Source organism: Tachypleus tridentatus, chromosome 13 (genome assembly GCF_004210375.1).
Source record: "Tachypleus tridentatus isolate NWPU-2018 chromosome 13, ASM421037v1, whole genome shotgun sequence".
NCBI classification, from domain to species: domain Eukaryota; kingdom Metazoa; phylum Arthropoda; class Merostomata; order Xiphosura; family Limulidae; genus Tachypleus; species Tachypleus tridentatus.
This window is the reverse complement of record NC_134837.1, coordinates 109,282,037-109,303,497: the sequence shown is the minus strand read 5'-3', so window position 1 is coordinate 109,303,497 and position 21,461 is coordinate 109,282,037. Positions and strand designations below refer to the sequence as shown.

General features: G+C 34.8%; 1 protein-coding gene across 2 annotated transcripts in view; it reads right to left on the bottom strand.

The window, feature by feature from the left end:
• Nucleotides 1-20,430, bottom strand: part of LOC143240169 (transport and Golgi organization protein 2 homolog) — a 38,480-nt gene extending 18,050 nt beyond the window's left edge. For both annotated transcript variants that reach the window (XM_076482159.1, XM_076482161.1), the window contains exons 1-3: nt 19,931-20,430; nt 13,976-14,101; nt 3,135-3,249 (exon numbers count right to left, since the gene is read on the bottom strand). In XM_076482159.1, the coding sequence (XP_076338274.1) occupies nt 3,135-3,249; nt 13,976-14,101; nt 19,931-20,072 (383 nt within the window). In that variant the 5' untranslated portion in view covers nt 20,073-20,430. The remainder of the gene's footprint in view (nt 1-3,134; nt 3,250-13,975; nt 14,102-19,930) is intronic.
• Between the last annotated feature and the right edge of the window lie 1,031 nt (nt 20,431-21,461).

Here is a 21,461-nt window from a genome sequence, read left to right as displayed (position 1 = left end):
ATATATATATATCTACGAAAATACACTTTTTCTTTGTAAGTAATTTAATAATTAATCCTGGTGGCAAAAAAAGAAAGAATAAAAAAACGGCAGAAAACGGTAAAGCTTCTTTAATATTTTTAAACATAACGATGTCTAGTGTAATTAACTATTATGATACCATTGTTTTGTTTTTGAGTTTTCAGTTTTGTCTAACAAAAAAGACAAGAAAGAAGAACAAGAAATTTAAACATTTTACAGTATTATTTACAGGCATTCACAGAATTCGTGACTCAGTTATTACATATATACTGCTGTAAAAGGAAAGGGTGTATTGTATTGTAAAGTCCTGAGGACCTATTGAGGAGATATTCAAAATATAATTTCGATGAGTAATCTGAGTCATCTCCAGATAGGTAGTTCTACCGCCTATCTCATCTGTAATGATGAGTTTCCATTACTTAATTTTACGTGTTTGGTTTTTTTATTAATTAAAAAAAATAGGTGATAAATATATTGCATTCGTTTTAGTAGTTAGCATATAATTGTAATACAAATGTTTAGCTTCCTTTAGGAGCTGGAAGTTCCTACCGTGGTTTACAAAAACGACAAATGTACATAATGATGGCCATCAGATGGCACCAGCATGCTATACAAACAGTTAATTTCTACCGTATGTGATTAAAAGGTTTATTTGCTTGTACGAGGTCTGTTCAAAAAATATTGCGTTTGAATTGCGCGGCTCCAGTTGGTTTCAGGGGAATCCGCTTGGTGTTGCTAGGTTCGCACAGACCAGCTGATTACGACGCCATTTCCCGATTGCAGATATCTTCATTTGTGTATTAGCTACGCGGTTTTAAGTGAAGTGCGATTTTTTCGTTTGATGGATTTCAGAATGAATGACCTGAAGGAGCAACGACTTGCTGTGAAATTTTGTGTTAAACTTGGAAAATCTGCCACTGAAACTTTTGCTATGCTTAACATGGCTTACGGTGATGTTGCTATGAAGCGTACGGCATATTTTAAGTGGCATGAACGTTTTAAGGATGGTCGACAGTCCATTGAAGATGATGAGCGTCCTGGACGTCCTTCCACGTCAACTGACGACCCACACGTCGACAAAATCAACACCCTGGTGCGAGCAAATCGACGTCTGACTGTCAGGGAGCTTGCTGAAGAGTGTGGGATATCAGTTGGATCTTGTTACGAGATTTTGACCGAAAAATTGAAGATGCACCGCGTTGCTGCGAAATTTGTGCCTCAGAACTCGTGAGTTTTTGGCCAAACACTCGATCACTGTTCTTCCCCACCCACCCCTACTCACCTGACCTTGCTCCTTGCCATTGTTTCTTGTTCCCCAAACTCAAAAGACCCTTGAAAGGAAAAAGATTTGAGACGATTCTCGAGATTAAGGCAAATGCGACGAAGGAGCTGGAGGACATTACAAAATAAGCGTATTAGGACTGTTTCAACAAGTGGAAACACCGTTGGGATAAGTGTGTGCGTTGGGGAGGAGAGTACTTTAAAGGGGTCCCAGACCTGTAACTTCTAAATAAAGTACATTTTGTTTTATGACGTCAGTCCGCGTATTTTTTTTGAACAGCCCTCGTAGTAAAGTACAAAGCTAAGAAACTGGATAGCTGCGCCCACGACGGGTATCAGAACCCGGTTTCTAGGACTGTACGTCCATAGACTTAGCGTTGTACTACAGGGAAATGGCAAGAGGTACATAACAAAGGCTTCTAGATGGCACTAACGTGTATAGAATGTATACTGATTAAATACTGCATAAGATAGAATTACTTCCCTTGAACTGTCTGAAGTAAAGAGGATGCGTAACTATTGGAGATCATTTAAATGATGTTAGAAGCAATTGATCATTCCAAACTATTTAAATGGAAGAAAGGTACATAACGTATGAAGATCATTGTCCACGTGTCGTCAGCGTGGTATAGTGGACAAATAATGTCTACCGGTTTATTTAAAGAGGAAAATGTGTATGGTTGAATATCACTATTCATATAGTACCAACAGGGCATTAACAATCACCGATTTCCTGCAGAAGCTCCACACTCTTTGTTATATATACTTGGAAATAAGTTAAAATACTAAGTCCCTAAGTTTAAGTGCAAACAATGAGCAAAAATAAATCATAATGGAATTGTTAATAGCGTAGGTTCTTTGAAACGAATGTAACACTGCAGAGACATGCTAACAGATGGCCTAATATTTAAGAGACCAATGTAGAATATATTGTAATACGTGGAAAGTTCGTTATTCTATGAATGTTTCAGATATTCGGGATTCTAGCTACAGATTAAATCTCTTTCAAATATTTTTAATACAGGATATATCACTGAAGGTCAAAGGCAAGAATTTTTTCTATTCTAAACTATTACAACTATAAGGGAGAAAAAAAAAAGCGAAATAACCACGATAAGTCAGTTAGCATAACCAAAAATTATCAGGTCAGCCATACATGTCTTGATAGATTAAAAAAAATCGTGATAATCAGTGAAAGCTTATCGTGGTAGTTGGTAAAAACTTATAATGGCAGTGTAGAAACCTATCATGATAATCAGTCGGAACCTGTAACGAACGAGTAGAAACTTGACGTGTTATAACGGTCAGTAAAAACATGTAATGACAGAGTACAAATCTGTTGTAAATACGTTTGAAGAGAACTGCCTTGATACTTGTGTAGAGATTTGTCACGATAGTGGCATAAACATATCATAACACAACCATACAAGTTTTATAAAATAGTAAACCTAATCATAGTATCATAAACAATATCATCTAGTTAACATAGTAATGACGTGCTGATGCAATAGAAACGTTTAATGATAATTTAAGCAACTGTTTGAATTGCTAAATTAATAAAAATGCTTTTCCTTATTTGGTAAATAAATATTTATGGGAAAGAATTTATTATATTCTCTTGGGTTGACTGTTTGGTTTTTGTAATTAAGTATAAAGATACACAAGGTGCTTCCCCACGACGGGGAATGAAACCCGGTTTCTAGCGGAGTGAGTCTACAGACATACTACTGTGCCACTGGGAACTTGTCCAAATGAATATCCAGTAGATGAGAAAAAAGTTTTTTTACGATCACGTACACATTTTACACTAGTTTGGAGTGTGGCTTTCTTACCTGACTTCTGCTGCTACCATCAGGAAGTCGTTGTAGTTACGACCTTCGTTTTGTAGTTGCTGCAGGAACGTTAAAAGATCCTTAGGGGACTGTAGACACTGAACTGCGAGAAAACCTACAGAAAAATACGGTTGAAATAGAAGAATTGTACATTATCGTTTATAAACTATATAAAATATAATTACATGAGATATATATGTTAAAAATGTGAATAATCAGTTCATGAGTCAAATTAAATAAAAAGTGTAAACGAATTTTACGTGTTAACTGAAATGTACATGCCCCATTAAATACTGAGAAATAGACTATCGTGATGAATACAAATATAGTGTTTTGTATCATTTTACAAAATGAAAGAACTAGTAAGTTATGTTCACAGACTCATACATTCATTGACATTACGAAAGCTGATAATTTCTAGTTAAGCTAAAGTATGGTGAATATTAATTTTGTAATACACTATTTTTGAATTCGTGAAGAAAATATATGATGATCCCATAGATATTGAACAGGATATGGCCAGGTGGTTTAGGCACTCGAGTCGTAATCCGAGGGTCGCGGGTTCGAATCTCCCTTACACCAAACATGTTCGCCCTTTTAGCCGTAAGGGTGTTATAATATTACGGTCAGTCCCACTATGCATTGGTAAAGAGTAGCTCAAGAGTCTTACACTGTTAAATTAGGCACGGGTAGCACAAATAGTACTCGAGTTGCTTTGCGCGAAATTCAAAATAAACAAAACCAAGTATGAGATTTATGTCTTAATAATGAGCGTATTATCATAAATAGTGACTTATACTATAATATAATTGAACTATTCAAATTTTGTTTCATACATGTTTATATTGTGCCATAGTGAACTTTGAATTCTATTAGCAAAAGATCGACATACCTGTAAGCTAAGAATAAATAAGGCCGATTGTATGTGTTGATATTTCTATTGTTCGCATTCAGTATTCATGACCTCAGGTGGTAGCAGAAACAATACATATGTAACAGTTTACTTAATGTTTATGACGAAGATACATGCAGAAGGTAAAATGTTATGCAACAGCAGTACTTTAAACTTTAGTGATCAACTTTTAAAACTAGACATGAGACTTAAATAAACATCATTTTCAAAATAAATATATGTTGTTTATTTAACTGAAAGAGGCTTATATATAAAACGTCAGTACGGTTAGATATGAGAGCAAAACCTGTAAATAGTACGTTAAATGTATACTAAATCATAAAACACAAGAATATCCAAGGTCTGTAAAAGTTTTATTGTGTTTTGTTATACTGTATGCCTGTCAGAGATAGGAATATATCTGATTTTGTCAATGTTAGCTACATTACACCTCTAACGAGCATTTTCACCAGCAGTCCTTGTTTCGTACTAGGTAGTGCAATTAACTGTTTTTACTGGAGGCAGTAATGATGGTGGTATCGTAGCTGGTCAGATTTGAAGTTCAACATTTCCTGTGTCAATTATGTCACCCTTACCACAGCTTCTCTGTTACCAGTATTAAAAGTATGAATCTAATCTCTGTAAGTTCTTCCACAATTAATGGGAGATATTTTGCTCAACAATATTTTAGGACCACTTCTAGGACAGATGCAATAAACTCTTCCACGTAATGCGTCGTCATCCATAAGCATGGCCATGATGAATATTAGAAAGACCTTGGATCAGTCATGTTGTCCATTCCTTTACTGTGCAAAAGTGTTAGGACTAGAGAATATTTTTTCCATTCTTTCTATTTTATGCAGCCAATTCTTCCGTGCTATTATAGAATTAAATTTTAATACCAAGATAACGCATCACTGATTCCTATTGACAACTGAATGAGCCACGGTGAGAATATTTAGCTTTCTTTAAAATTCCTATATACTTGTACCAAGGGCATGTCATAAGGATGCTGCTTTAATGAACAAGCTGATCAAACTCAGGGTTTTAAATAACTGTCTTGTTACCCCATGCAGTGTCGTAATTATATAGAAAGAAGATAGGAAGAATCTAGCATATGGTACCGGTATGTGCTAGAAAAAATCAATTTAATAGCACTTTACAAATACGCCTAGATAAAAACAGTCTTTAACACTATATATTAAGATTTGTTGTCATCCCACGGACAATAAATCATAGAGAATTGTCAATCTAGTTAAGAGCTCACATAAAAGCTTTACGTGATGCTGGTTGGACTCTCCGATAAATGTCTGCAGACTAATGCTCTCCAAATACTGTGAAGTACATCCTAGGTCATGAAACCTAGACAGGTTAATTTGCAAATAGGAAAGGAAGAGGCAGAACCCCTAAACTTAATGATATTGATGTTAAGTATCTACGTTTATCTTCAGGACAGAGGGAAGACTGCCACTGTTCTCAAGCATAAGATAAACGACCATGCACCAAATGACAGAAAAGTGTTTAGGTCTATGGTATCAAGAAGACTTAACTAGAATGGAATATTTGGTTGTGTAACAGTTTAAAAAGAATTGTTTCAAGTTCCGCATATTGTCAAGAGACTAGAAATTACTACAAAGTATAAAAACTGGAACGTTGGTGATTGAAAAAGGGTGATATGGGCGGTTAAGCCCAAGTTTGAAATATTTGATTCAAAGCATAGAACGAAAGTCCGGCAGAAAAATGGTGAAAAATATTTATTTCAATACGTAACACCTACCATGAAACATTAAAGAAGCAGTGTTATTGTTTGGGGGTTAGGGGTGTTTTTCTGCTAAGAAAAAAAGAAATATTTGCGAAATATATGGAATAATGGATCAATGTAAGTAATATAAGATACTGATCTGTCATGGCACACCCAGTAGTTCGCATATTATTGGTAAAGTATTCTACTATCAAGAAGATAATGACTCTAAACACTCGTCAAACCTACATAGAAAATAATTAGCTAAGAAAGAAGCTGCTGGAGTCTGCAAATGATGCAATGGCATCCACAGAGCTCTAGTCTCAACCTAAATGAGCAGATCTGGGATTTTATACATAAACAAACTGACAAAACCAAAAGTTATTGCCATACAAACATTATTAAAGACATTTGGAGTAAAATCCCAATGGACACTTTCATTAAGTATGTTGCAACAATACCTGAAAGAGTATCTGCAGTTATTAAAGCAAAAGAGGAAAACGCATAATACTAACTATTTGCTGAACTCAATCACTTCCATTGAGTTTCTGTTGTACTAAATATGAAGATCAATAACATTTTGATGTTTCAATTGTGATTTACCTTCCATTATTCTTTGAATGTAAACTGAAAACTAATTTTTGATTTTGTCCTAGCATACTTGCACAGTATCGTAGATGTAGTAGTTTTCTTAGGATTAACAGTACAGTATGCAACTTAAAGTGTCTTTGGGAAGTGGATAACAAATCAGGAATGATGATCACTTACCAGCTGAACAAAGTGATACATTCAACCTTAAACAAGAAACATCCAGAGTGAAATATAAGGTTATGTGGATTTCAGTTGGTCAAATGCTCAGCCAGAAACTGCAGGTTCAAAAATGATAACTGCTTAATTAAAACCCCTATCTAAGGTTCTTTAGAAATCACGCCAGAAGTCTGTATCTGGGTCAAGTGACATTTCTGTAGTCTTCACTGGGCTTGTGTTTAACCAATACATTTAGCCATTCTATCTTCTGACAACAACCAACACAGATTTCTCTCTCTAGCCTAACATCACTACTCTCTCCACCACATAATTATCACATGTATAGAACCAGTTTACAATAGGAAGAAATGGGGTCTTAACTAAACTTTGGTTCCAACTCCTATAGGCTGATCAAGATTAGGTGATGCCAAATGTTACCAAATCATAAATGTTTATACTTTCTCGCCTTTAGCTCATCTTCTAGTCATAAATTTACTTTATGCCCCTAGAAAGTCGTCACAGTCTGCATTTACGTGTAATATAATTGAACCTTGTACTAATACAATGTTACGAAAACATTTAAAAAGTGTCTGTTTATTATAACATTGAATCTACATTATTGAAAATATTATATCAAACCTTATAAAACCTGTACACAAAATTAAGAATTGTTATGATTTTTAAACTACTAACTGTGAATATAACTCACTACTGCAAATTTCACCCATTCATAAATATTTCAATTTAATCGAACAGAAATATCTTACACAATTCTTAATAAAACTAAACACATTCTTACTGGTATTAACGGAAACAAAAACAAGTGCACTGTATGCCCAGAAATTCTTTCAATGTCAATCATCAGAGTTAACTTGATGTCATAAAGTCTTAACACTCATATAAAATATTTTGTTTTCACGCGCATATTGCTTATTCTTATGTTCTGTATGTAATTTATCTAGTTATTTTATACATTATTCATAAATGACTTTGAATAATTTCCGTATATGTTTGTTAGACCACACATGTATATATTTAACAATGATTATTCAAAGTAATCGGGACCAAGCGTGATCTGGATAATCAAAAATAAGACATTATAAAATCTTGACGTGAATATAACAAAAAAATGTATAGTGAAGCTATATATTTACAATATCATTAATACATACAGTTTATACAAATAAATATCATTTAATGTATAATTTAAAAAAATATTATATTTATCTGTGTAATGCGCACTCTAAACAACTGACAGCATACCACTAACAAGTAGACGTATACGTTACTGTAATTTATTTACAAGACCATACTGAGTGATTGATAGTTGATTTATAAAATCTCCCTTTCTTTGCAGTTAAATCATGTTAAAATTGTTTCAAACACAGCAGTGGAACGGACTTGCACTCTTCCTGTCCTTTCAACCATGTCGTTGCAGTTTCCAGGCATTCAGACATTTGAAAGCCTCCTCATGTGACGGTCAGTTATAATATATATCAAAGTCTTCTTCTCGTACAACTAGGACGGTTTCCTCATCTGTTAATAGTTGATGGCCAGATTCATCAGTGTCACAGTTTATCCACTCTATGATCTCTTCTAGATCCATATTATCCAGTGTTTTGCTAATACATCAGTCATAGACAGTCTATGTATTGATGAATAAATAAACTTCAGCCCCTTTTGTGAAGTAATCAAAGGAAATGAGTATATACTGATGACCTTACCCACTCTCCGGAGCAAATCAACAGCATACCTAGGGATATCCTCTGTGAAGTAGATTCAGCAATTCTTTTTTGGACGGCACACACTATACAGTACTCACACAAGTGTTGGGTTTTTCGACTCAAATGCATCCAGTGAGCACAAATGGAAGGAACATTTTGGTGCCATCCAGTTTTTGTGTTAAACAGAGTCTGGGAAATATCTTGCCACAGAGTTCTGAGATTCACTAGTTGCGACACAGTCAGAGTAAAATGGTCCAGTGGTTAATGGTAATGGTGCAATACGTTTCTCTACATGCGTAGATGGCCATATAAATACCAAATGGTACATTTTAGTGCTATTTTTATCAGTTTATTTATTCTGACCAACTTTCCTGCATATCAGAGAGTATCCATGTTAAAGCCGGGCCATTTGGGTATTTTTCCAAGAGCTCCAACATAACTAACCATGGCATCCATCCACCCACTAGCAGATTCTTGTACTGCATGGCGTGGTGTTATTGTAAAAGTGGTTGCAATTCCCAATGTGTCCAAAATCAGAACATCACATGAGAAGACAAAGTCTAGCCATATGATGAAAGAGTTTTTCTGTGTCGTGGCATTCAGTGATAAACTATGATAAAGTCATATTATTGCAACTTTTTACGAAAAGTGTTATCATCACTTCTATATTTTTAAAGTTAGATAGCCACTTAAGTGAAGCATGGCAAACCTCCTTCTTTATAGCGTTTTATAAAGACCATAACAGCAAGCAGCTGCTTCTTTTTTCTACAATATCTACACTTAAAACCAATTACTATATGGCTAGTGTACGTATTATATCCTGTAACCATGATAACCGTTCTTCAATTGTATTATTTCTAATGTAAATATCTAATAGAAGCTCACTGCCTTGTTCTGTATGTGCTAGCACTGTTGCCTCCATTAAGCAAGTTATAAGGATCAAAACACTTGTTCACACTGTTTTGTCAATATAAAGTGCATTTCAATTTTAGTGAGAGCAGAAAATGCTGCTTTGGAGATCCCTGATACAAATTATCAGCAATATGATGCAAAACCATGGAAACTGTGGATTTGGTGTTTAGTTACAAGCTGAAGACAATATTGCGTCACTGCCACCTCAGCAGTGTTTACAGTGACTTCCAATGAACCAAGATACGTTAGAGAAATTCCACGTCTGTGTATATAAGTGAACATTTTCCTGGTTTTAGTTTCTGGCTTCCTTTCTTTATCCATTGAAATATTATTGTCTGATTTTCAGTTAAAGCCTTTGTATGACTAATACTGCATTAGCTTCTCAAAGCTAATAGATACATTACGTGGGCTAAATGGTGTACAATGCATAGAAACCACTTTCTCATGCTAAAAAAAGTTCGATGTCTTATTTCGTTATCTAACTCGACATGTCAGTATCCAGATGTCAGATCTAAGGTGTCTGACCTAGAGAAACCTTTCAAGGCATCCAGGTATTCATCTCTGTTCATAGCGAAGTAAAAGTCAACATGAATTACCATATTTATCCATTTAAAATTAACTCAGAGTCTTCATGTACTTTCTTTCTTCCTGGCAGTCACTACTGGAGAAAATGAAACACTCTCTGAAGCTTATGCGATCCAATTTTCAACAGTCACTGTATCTCAGTGTTTAACACAACCTTAGTGCTCCAAGGAGAACAGAATATTTGTTGGTTGATTGAATTTGTTTCCTATACTATATGTTAGCAAATCATTGATGTTTTATACAATCAATTAACTAGCTTCATAAATACAGTAAAATATTCAACCAATAAGTTACTAAATTGATTTTATTGCACTGAGCCCAAATTGTTTATAAAATAATCAATCAATAATCTCAAGATGTCTTTCGTAGCCACATATTTTCATTAGGATATAGTACAGTAAATAAAACGATAGCACATTACCTTGGTTTCGTCCACTTCTCCTATCACACTAATGATCATTCTTGCCTAAAGTTAAACAGGTAATTGCCCATAATTAAAAAAATAGCAGCAAGAGTTCGTCTATGATGGCATGATGCTAGGTTTCTGTAAGTGCAACAGTTTCTTCATGCATGACATCTATAACTCCATTGCACAGCATTGAGATACAAGACTTTGCCTGTAGTAAGTTACAGAACACAACTTGTGTATACAAAGGTACTGTTACTCCCTCAGCTACACACATGTATGCACTCCATTGTTTTGGAGACTTAACCTGGATGAATTGAGAAAACTAATACAAAACATAATTTTATCAGTTGTACAAGTAAAAATGACTGTTAATTTCTGCAATATACCAATCCCAATTATTTCAACTTCAGAACTGAGATTAGAGATGATACTTCTATGCTGTGAATGGGATGCAGATACGGTTGAAAATCTGCCTCTTTTCTCACATTTAGCCTATTAATATTTGCTCAAATTAAATCACTATTCACTGGCCATAGTGGTGTTCTCACTAGGAGGGCTTTATATTGGAAGACTTATCAGTGTTCTGGTTGCTCTGGTGTCAACCAAGATCCTTGTTCACCCAGTCCTGAGATAGTTGGATTGACCACCAAACCTTTTGGCACAAACTCTGCCTGTTGTGCTGCCGCAAGTTAATAGCCAAACCAAACTTCGGCTATATGAGTTTTACCTCTTGTTTTCTGTGCTTTCCAGTACCTACTCAGCCAGTAGTTGGAACTAAAAGCATATAGTCAACAGCTTACTGCAGTCCTATCGTATTTACTGTACTATGTGGTGGCAAATTAATGATATTTCATACAATGACGTTTGAAATTAAATTAGCAACCTATTTTATCTGTACTGTTCAATAAGTTATGTATTTAGCTCGTCTGTGATCCAACACTCCTGAAATAAAGTAGATTCTAGATTAATGGACAGCCCTGCTCATTCAGCGGAAACTAGTCCAGACATGACAGAGTAACCCAAATAGAACGGTCCATACGAGGTGTAGCCACGGTAACTACCACTATAGGTTTCATTCTGTTCTGTGAATGGCTTGAAGTTATCACTTCATACTTGGTGCCTATAAAACCTGCTTTTGTTAGGGCGCTTCGTTGTCTCATTTGAAAGTCTCCTGAGAAACTCATTTAACAAGAAGCCTTTTTATTCTTCAAAAGCTATTTGAGGATACTGTAGATCATTTTATATAAGTTATAAGTGGTGCTACTCTAAGCAGCACCCTTCTTCCAAGTATGAAATCAATGCAATAACTTAGCTATGGCTTTGTCCCGTTTGTTTAGTCATGACTCTTCCAGATGCTTGATAAGGTTCAGGACTAGCCCATTCAAGCTCAGAATCAGGTGCCGGGCTACCTGTTTTTGTGATACTCTGTTCCCAGAAATGTTGCCTCTCTTAAACACTTAAAAATAGCCTAGATCTTATTTCACTAGATTTTTGAACGTCAGACATTGCTCACATGAAGCTATAGTTGTAAGAAAAGATTCTGCCTTGCTAGACCTCAGGCATTGTCTGGTTAAAATACCACCAGAGTCATGGTTATGATGTCGGAGGTGAACTCAAGAACCTTAGGCCATGGGCGAGTAATAAAGTTCTTGTCTAGAGTGACAGCGCGGTAAATAGCTCTCAACCAGGCAATGTATCTGATATGAGATTTGTTGGAATTCTTACCCTGGGCGACGATGCTTCCTTTTAACTAAGATCAATTCCCAAGGGCAACACCCTATTATACAAAGGTCAACTGGTATTTCAGAGCCTGTGGAGATATCAAATACTTGGACCTTCGTGTCATTGCCCAGGAATGGTAGTGCATATTTTTACTTACAGAAAATGCTATTCTTTCAGACAGAAGCATTCATTTAAATTCAGTAACACAAAAGTTCAAGTAACAGCAATAAACACGTTAACAGAAAATAGAAAATTCAACTATAATAAGGTGACATTATTTTTTCAAAGTGTGTTAGGCTATATCATGAATAATTTTGAATTTAGCTAAAATTAAAACTGAGTTTGAGTTTAAGATAAATAGGCTGAAACGATGTATAACATATAATGAAAAAAATCTTTATTAAAGATAAAAAACACAGTGTGTGTACTTGATTATGGACATTGTATAGTAAACTGAATAAATAGGCATATTCTCTCTGGATGAATTTCCGTTAACCGATTCACTGAGAACCTGACATATGAGTGTCTATATTTAGTATTTCTTACTTAACGTGAAACATCAGATTTATAATAGCCACTGGTCATTTTCATTCAAAAACAGGAGAGACCATAAAGTCGAGGTATTACTTAACCACTATTGAAGGACACTTCTGTTGATCTTCATACTTGCAAAATACATTCATAACATTTGCCTATAACTACTAAACGACACATCTGATTCAACATCTTACTTGCTGCAAATTGTTACGAAAAAAATGTTTCAATTCTAACATGAAGGGCATACAAGTTTTTGTAGGTCTATACTGTAAATCAAATAATTTGGATATGATATTAATGCATTAATACGTGACAATTCACAGTTTAATTGCATATTTTAAAAGTGTTTATCAGATCATATGAATAGAACTAAAATACAATGTGCTTGCTTCTCGTGACTTTCTGTCCCATGAGTACCATTTTGTTTTGAATTGCACGCAAAACTACACCATGGCTGTCTGTGTTAGCCATCTTTAAGTTACTAGTGAAAGTTTAGGTGTTTTCTTATAGCAAAGCCACATCGAGCTATCTGCTGAGCCCAACGAGGAGAATCGAACCCCTGATTTTAGCATTGTAAATCCGTAGAACTAGTGAAAAACTAGAAGGATGGCAGCGAGTCATCATACTAGAGTTAAATCTTGGTCAACTATTTTATCAATTAACAGTGGAATTGACCTACTTTATAACGCCCTCAGGGCTGAAAGGGAAAATGTTATGTGGGACGGAGATTCGAACTCGCTGCCCTCAAATTTTGAGTCATGCGCCCTAACCACCTGGCCACGCAGGGCCATGAGTATCATAGGCCACACATAGTTTCACCTAATACTTGCACCCCATTACATCTGAAATAACCTTGTCTTACGATGTTTGAAAAGTGCCCTATTATGTAAATTAGCTCCTGCACTTTTAATGTACTCTGAACATTACTAGTAAAATCTGAGTACTTCGACAGAATAGAAAGCTAGAGGATACCAACTTAAAGACTTTCTTGACCAATGTTAAGAAAATATTGTAAACATTAAAGTACATAAAACATTTTAAAATATCCTATATTAAATTGGAAAAAAATCCACAATATGCTTGCATATCATATATATATTAAGACATCTCGTTTTCTAAGTTCTTGTTTTATTTTGTGATATTTTTATTTCACAACATGTTTTTTCTCTGCAAATTTTGTTTGATTTATTTTTCAGTTTGATGACATTTCAATTTTAACACGAGATTTTAGTCTACATTTATTGTACGTTCATAATTATAGTTCGTAGTTTAAAATTTCCAATTAAATAATTAACAGTGTATTTTAAAATATTTGAAACTTCAGAAAATTTACCTTAATTCTAGTGAACCAAACTTAGCTGAACGTTTATGACAGCGTAATATTCACTAGATTAAAGACAGGCGGCTTTCTTTTGATTAGAAGAAGAATTATGCGATTATCAAGTTATTCCCTGTAGGTCGAGCTTGCCTTTAAACAGACGACTTTTACAAAAAGAGAGAGCTTTTTTCGGCGTTGAAATCTTTGTTTAAAAAGCTGTATTCAGATGCAGCCGAACACTAGAAGTAACTTACCTCTGTTTAACTTTTCTCCTGTCATTTCTGACAATGGTTTGATAAGATTAAGTAAGGCTGCAATCCTCCCTGTATTGGATATTGCGAACCACGTGCCGCCTTTTCTGCCTTCTTCAATATCCATACCTGTGATAAATGAAATATTAAAACATAAATCAGTGTCCTATGATATGTTAATCTAGATATATAATAATTTATTACACTATATTTCTACAATACTTAAGAGGTTCCATCAAAAATTATCTCATTTACAATAAGAAATTTATTTCAGTTCCTTTCCCTGTTTACGTAGTTCGAACTTTCTTGTTGAAAATTACTTCCTGAAAAGTACCATGCTTTCTAATGTTAATTATGGTCGAAGAGTCCAGAATTCGAGATGTGGTGCCTCTAAACACGCTCTGTAGTTTCAACTGTGAGGATGTGTCGTAAAAGTCACAGTCGATCATGCAATTCATTTCAGAGAGGCAGACAAAACCTTTGTGGTGACAGGCGATGCTTTTCCTTTGGTCAGTAGTTAAAAATTAGGAAAGGCTATATCTAAACGTTAAGGATATCTGTCTTGGTCATTCACCCTTTTTATGCAGAAAGTAGGGTTAAGATCAAAATTAACAGTTTCACTCATAGTTATTGTTTTTCATAGACACACACTAAATTTAGTATGTTTTTTTCACGTATATATTCTAAATTTAGGTTGAGTTTTAAAAAACCGCGAAGAAAGGCATGCCTTATGTATTTTAAGGGTAAGTGACTCAGCATTCCCAACTTCTTATTTTTATTTTACAAAATATCCAGTATGTATCAACTGGATAATATTTTGTGTCGTGATTGTTTATTTAAAAGTAACTTATATATATATATATTTTTAAATGATGTGGATGATTAAGCTAACAGCGTCTGTCCTCCGTATTACCCTCTACAACCTGCAGACAGCTGTGGAAAGGTGACTGCTCTCAGAAGAAAAGATGTGAAAAAATAAATAATAAAAAAAAAAAAACGAAAACACGATACCATTGGGAGTAGTGATTAAAAGAACCTTACCTAGTAAATTTGGCATTTCATTTCCCATTATAACACATTATACTAGAATAAAATACTTACCGAGTTATTTAAATTGATAGAAGACCCCCCTCCCGGTCTGGCATGGCTTGATGGATAAGGCACTCAACTCCTACTCTGAGGGTTGCGAGTTCGAATCCTGGTTGCACCACACCCTTTCAGCCGCGGGGGCATTATAATTTACGATCAATCCCCACTATTCGTTGGCAAAATAGTAGCCCATGAGTTGTTGGTGGGTGGTGATGATTAGCTATCTTCCCTCTAGTCTTATACTGCTAAATTAGGGACGGCTAGCGCAGATAGCCTTCATGTAGCTTTGAGTGAAAATAAAAAAAAAACACATTAAATCTGAAAAAATCCATAAAAGTTAGATATGTTTTTCTATTAAATAAAGTTTCCGTAGTTTTGGTGCGAAAAAAAAATATGGATGAAACTCAATTAAAAATTGTAGATGTTATAGCTCAGGCATTTCTTGAAATTGAAATGTATTTCAGTGAGGTTGTGTGTATGTGTACGTGTTGTTTTTTTAGCAAAGCCACATCAGGCTACCTGCTGTATCCATCGAGGAGAATCTACCCCCTGATGTTATCATTGTAAATCCGAAGACTTACCGCTGTCTCAGCGGGGGACAGTGAGCTTGGATATCGACAACAACAATCACGGCAAACTTCGAAGTTTGGCAACTTAAGAAGAAAAGTTAAGCACTCTTTAAAACCCTAAAGACATAACAGTACCATAGGGTGCTAAGTATAGTACAGTATAGCACCATGATGAGGGGTTTGTCAGCTCCTAATAACCTCCTTTTGGATATTAAATGCATTTTGATGGTCAGACAAAAAATGAAAGCTATAGTACTGTAAAAACTGCAATTTTATACTTATAGCTTCTTCTAATGTTTCTTCAATCTATGTATCTGTACTTTATTATTGCAAGTTTTACAGTTACGTGTTAACTCAAGGTTCACTAACGCCTACAAGCATTAGTTATTTCAAAAATGACACCCATGGAAAAATTCTGTCGATGTCCACGAATATGGATACATAAAATTGAAAATTAGTGACAGAATTCAAAAATAAGAGTTTTTGTTCATTTAGTGCAAAGCTCCACAATGTGCTACCTGTACTCTGTAAACTGCAAGAAATCGAATATCCTATTTTAACGATGTAAGTTCATAAGCTTAACGTTGGCCCACCGGGAGATAAAAACGAAATATATTATTTTATTCATAAGAAACAATATGGTAAAATGGTTTCAAACAAGTTATAAAAGAGGCCTTCAGGTTTGGACTCGTGACATAAAACGTTCAAAGGTTTGTTGTAAAAATTTCTTAGAAACACTTCACGACTAGAATTTTTTTTTAGTCCCGGGTACAAAAATGACCTCTTGTAGGAAACAAAAATCCAGCTAACGAAACAGCACTGCGATCTGTGGTAGAACAAATACAGCGAAATACAGATTTTATTTAGTGTGATGGTTTGATATTTTGTGTTTTCAACAATAGTTATGTTTCCGTAGAGAGACATGCTGTTTTACAATTATTTCTTATTATTTTGTCAAAACTTTTCAATATACTTAGCCTCTTCTTATTTCTCAGCGAACTGACTTGAAATCTATTAAGGTTATACCTTATTTATCCGTTTTTGGTAATTATAAAGGGTCAAGATGTCACAAAAAGCATACTTTTGAGTTTTATTTTTGACAATTACTTTGCTCATTTCGCCCAATTTACATACGATTTGGAACAAAGATGCATTTTACATGTCTTATAACATATATAAAAATGTGAGTATTCCCGTTTTTTGTCATTTTAGGGGACCAAGGGTTAAATAACTCCATAATTTTAGGGATTTTGGCTCAGCCTTGTTTCGGCCAATTTACATGAAATTTATAACAAAAAATACACTTTGCATAAACAAAGAAATAGACAATTTTGAAATTTTTTCTTCTGTTTAGTTTTTCAGCGAAGAATATAAACCTGAGATTTACATAAACTATTCATGTGTACTTTAACCAATTTACATTGGATTTGGTACAAATATACCTTTTCGTAATTCCCAAGCAATGATATAGACAGTTATCGATTTTTGTATTATTCGAGATTTTTACTGTATTAAAATTGGTTATGTTGAGATTGTGTGAAGCAGACATGTTGCATTCGCCTGCGAATGTTAGCTTCTTTAATTGTGATACTATGATGCTTCATGACAAAAATATTGAAATTTCTTTCAAATTTAGCTCACTGCAGTTCACTCCAGCCACTTATTGCTTTTAGTCAACTGGTATTTGGTTTCTATTTTAATTATAACCACGAACCTTAATTATAAAATATTGAAATATTGCTTTTGTTTTGAATTTGCATATAATAATAACCGGTAAAAGTGAAAGAACAAAAACTGGATTTAAGAATCCGTTCCTATTTTCTTCGTGTGGACATAAATACAATAAACACAAATTCATCTAACTTGCTTACTTTTAACATTTGTTAAAAATTAAAATATGAAAACGTTCAACTTCTAAGTTAAAAACAAATTTACTTTCAAAATCCAATTTCGTGTAGCTTAAAAATAGATAAGTGATTCCCGCGATACATGAATTTTATGTAACCACTACGTAATAGAGATCGGAACTCCGAAGTAAAATGAATAAATATTTTTGTTAACGGTGTAAGAACATAAACTAAAATTAATTCACCCTGGTTACAATAATTTAACAATCAAATCAAGACAAAGCTATCAATTTATTAGTAAATAGATTTCACATGACTACTTAAAACGAGTTATGCATACCGTATTAGCATACGAAACAGGCGGATGGCGTAAGTTTTTATTGTAAAACTGTGTACAACATGATCTTGTTTTTAGCGCAAGCTTAAGTCACGGGCCTTGACGATCGTGTTGTATCCAAACAGTGGTGTTTTGGTATATCCATTGTGAATTTGATCACCAGTTCTGTTTGTAGTAAAACTAAACGTTACTGCTTTAGATTAGATGAATATTTCAAGTAAAAATTATGTTCCGGGTAAAATTAACCATACCATACCAGTGAACAGTTACTACCCAAATTAATTCACGCCATCAAGAGAGAGAGAAAAGCATCACTCACAGTGCTATTAGAAAGTTGCTAGCTATGTGTAAGAATAATGGCAATTTGGATGACAGTGAACATCCCTGATAGGCCACTCACAAGTGAGGAGGGACGTGTTGCTCTTTTGACTAAGTTGCATGTAAGGTTTTGGAAATCTCTTCACAGAACATCGATGAAGCTTGTCAATGCAAAATCGACGATCCACAACGTATTGGTTAAAGGAAAATGGCACCCATACAAAATATAACTCCTACACAGATTCAGTAAGGATGACCCAGAACTTCAAATGCGGATATGTGGCTGGACCATTATGCAAACTTACCAAAACTGTTTTTTCAATGACGAGATCAATTATTATGTAAACGGAAAAGTAAAAAAAAACAAACAAACAACAGAACATACCTTGGTGGTCATCAGACAACTTTTAATGATCCATCCAAAGCTAAGGTTTTGAATGTACGATGAAATTACCATGTGGATGAACAATTATTCCTTGATACAACAATCAATAATGCACGATAATTGTACAAATGCAGGAACAAATAATGCCACAGTTAGAAAGTTGGGCAACAGTCTGAGTGATTGGTTCATGATGACAAGAAACGCACTTGAAGTAAAAATGTATTCTCAAGACGACGGGTATAGGCATTTAAACTTTAATTAATTAAAATAAAATACAGAACAACGTTTCGACCTTCATAGTCATCTTCAGGTTAACAAAGAGAGTTTGTGACTGAGTGACTGGTTCACCCAGGATGGCTTCCAACCATATTATTTAACAGAAGTCTGAGCTTGGATGAATGACACCTTTCTAGGAAATTCGATTGGCAGACATGGTCCTAGGAATGGACTATAAGATCTTCAGACATGACTCACATGTACTTCTTTTTCCAGGGACTATATAAAAAGAGGATCAGGGACATTGAACATTTCAAACAACTGATATGTGTGCGTTTTCTTCTAGTAAAACCACATTAGCCTATCTGCAGTGTCCGTCGAGGGAAATCGAACCCTTGATTTTAGTGTCGTAACTTCAAAGACTTTTCACTGTCCCAACGGGGGACTTGAAACAATGAATTCGTGACGAGTGTCGGACCAATAATATATATATATAAGAATGTTGCTGGGTTATTATGTAAGTTAGTGGAAAGTTAATGTGAGTCCCATCCGTTAGAAGTAACAAAAAATCAAAACATTTACATTCCTAGTGAATTTGTTTGCTAATTGTATAGTTTAATTAATTGTATATAAAAAAAATAAAAATGCCTTATAATATGAAAGCAATATTGCATAACCAAACTCATATCGCTACCAGCTGAAAATTATAGCTTCAAGAAAGTTAGCATCAGTCTAGCTTGGTACGTAATAAAACTTTTTACAGCATTAGGAATGAAAATGACTTGAAACTTTTTAGACATTCACACGTCTCTATACTGACATATAAACTCACATTAGGTAACACAACTAGGGCTTAATATGTTACATATAAACTCGCATTATGACTAAAAAACTGCAGTTTCGAGTAATATTATAATGTCGAATCTGATCAGCCCAGCTGAGTTGAGGAAACATATAGAATGTTGTCCTGTAGTTAAAATAATATCAAAGTATTTTCCTGTTATAGTAGTTTTAACCATCTATCTGCATTCTCAGCTTTTCATATAGTATAATATAACTTCTTAGTGCCCTGTTCCTGTGTGGTTCTTTGTGCAATAATAAAACAGCTGTAAGCTGTAATAACATACAATAAACCTTTGTTTGTTGACTTTCTGTCTCACACTACACATAAAAAACAAATTGAAGCATTTTACTTACCTCCTACAATCCGTGGGTCTTCTTTCCAGACATGGCAGGGAAGAGAGGGGCGATAGTAGAACTCGTCTCTGGCATTCGCAACAATCATGAGGTAACCACCAGGTGTTGGGTTAGGGTTAAGGTATAGAAAGAGCATGCACATTATTGAAGCTGAAACGTATCTTTGATTTTATGAGATAAAGAAAATGGAATCTAATAATAAGTTTATCAAACACTTGAAGCACTCGATATACCGGCGTATTTGTAATCTCAGTTAAACTGTATTAGAGACAGGTGCGACAATACACAACTTTCCCAATGTAATTAAGTATTTATTTATACTATCTGGGCTTTGAAAATAGAAGCGAAAATTGGTGATAATACGCTTATAATCTCGTCATACACGATCGAACACGTATTTCAAAACAGGAACTCGTTATCCTTTTGCTTTCTACAAGTTTGCCGTACTTTCGTCGGAGCTGAGTCAAGGAAAATAAGTTATACGCACTGAAACATGACTCAGCAACAAAAGCTGAGAAAACAAAATACACAAATTAGGTCGTAAAACCTGTCCTCCTCTCTCATTGGTTGAAAATACAACTAACGGCAGAGAAGAAAAAATTACCATAGCAGTTTGAAACGTAATCTTAAAATACATTTGTGCAGGAATGATGCAATCCTCTTCCAAGGCCATCTAGCCTCTCCCTGCTCGCTTTCTCTCGGGTTTTGGGTAGTCATATGTACCCTGGAGGGTCAGGTGCTCTTTGACCTCTTCCTCCTTCCTTTATTTATATGGTCATGCAATGTTGGTTGAAATGGTTACTGCTTTAGGGTCAGAGTGGGGTGAATTTCTCCGACCCTTTTTAAGGCAGTGTCCATGTACTTATTTCAAACATTTATAGATGTTATTTGCCCTATCAGTAAGAAGTCTCGTTTGATGATGGCCTTTTCTTCCCTCTCTCTATAATTTATTATTATTATTTCCATTTATTTATTTTTATGTTTAAAATATATGTTGATCGGGGAAAGGTGTTTAGGACTATCTTTATCATGTATGAGGTACCTGTCTGGTATCACATAATAATTCATTTTTCATCCAATTTTTTATCAAAATATGTTAATGTACTATGTAGGAGTCTATCATGTATGGTTTATATGCCTCTACCTGTTGAAGGTTTGTTTGTTTATTTTGAATTTCGCGCAAAGCTACACGAGGGCTATCTGCGCTAGCCGTCCCTAATTTACAAGTAAAATAGCTAGTCATCTCCAACTCTTGGGCTACACTTTTACCAACGAATAGTGGGATTGACCGTCACATTGTAACGTTCCCACGGCTGAAAGGGCGAGCATGTTTGGTGTAACGGGGATTCGAATCCGCGACCCTGGGATTATAAGTCGAGTGCCTTAACCACATGTCCACGCTGGGCCATCGAAGAATGCAACCCTATTGTCAGTACAAAATACTTTGAAACCAATAAAGGAGCTGATAATTAACTTGATTGAATAAATAAGAGAGAAAGAAAATGTCATAGTAACAGCTGAGTACCAATTC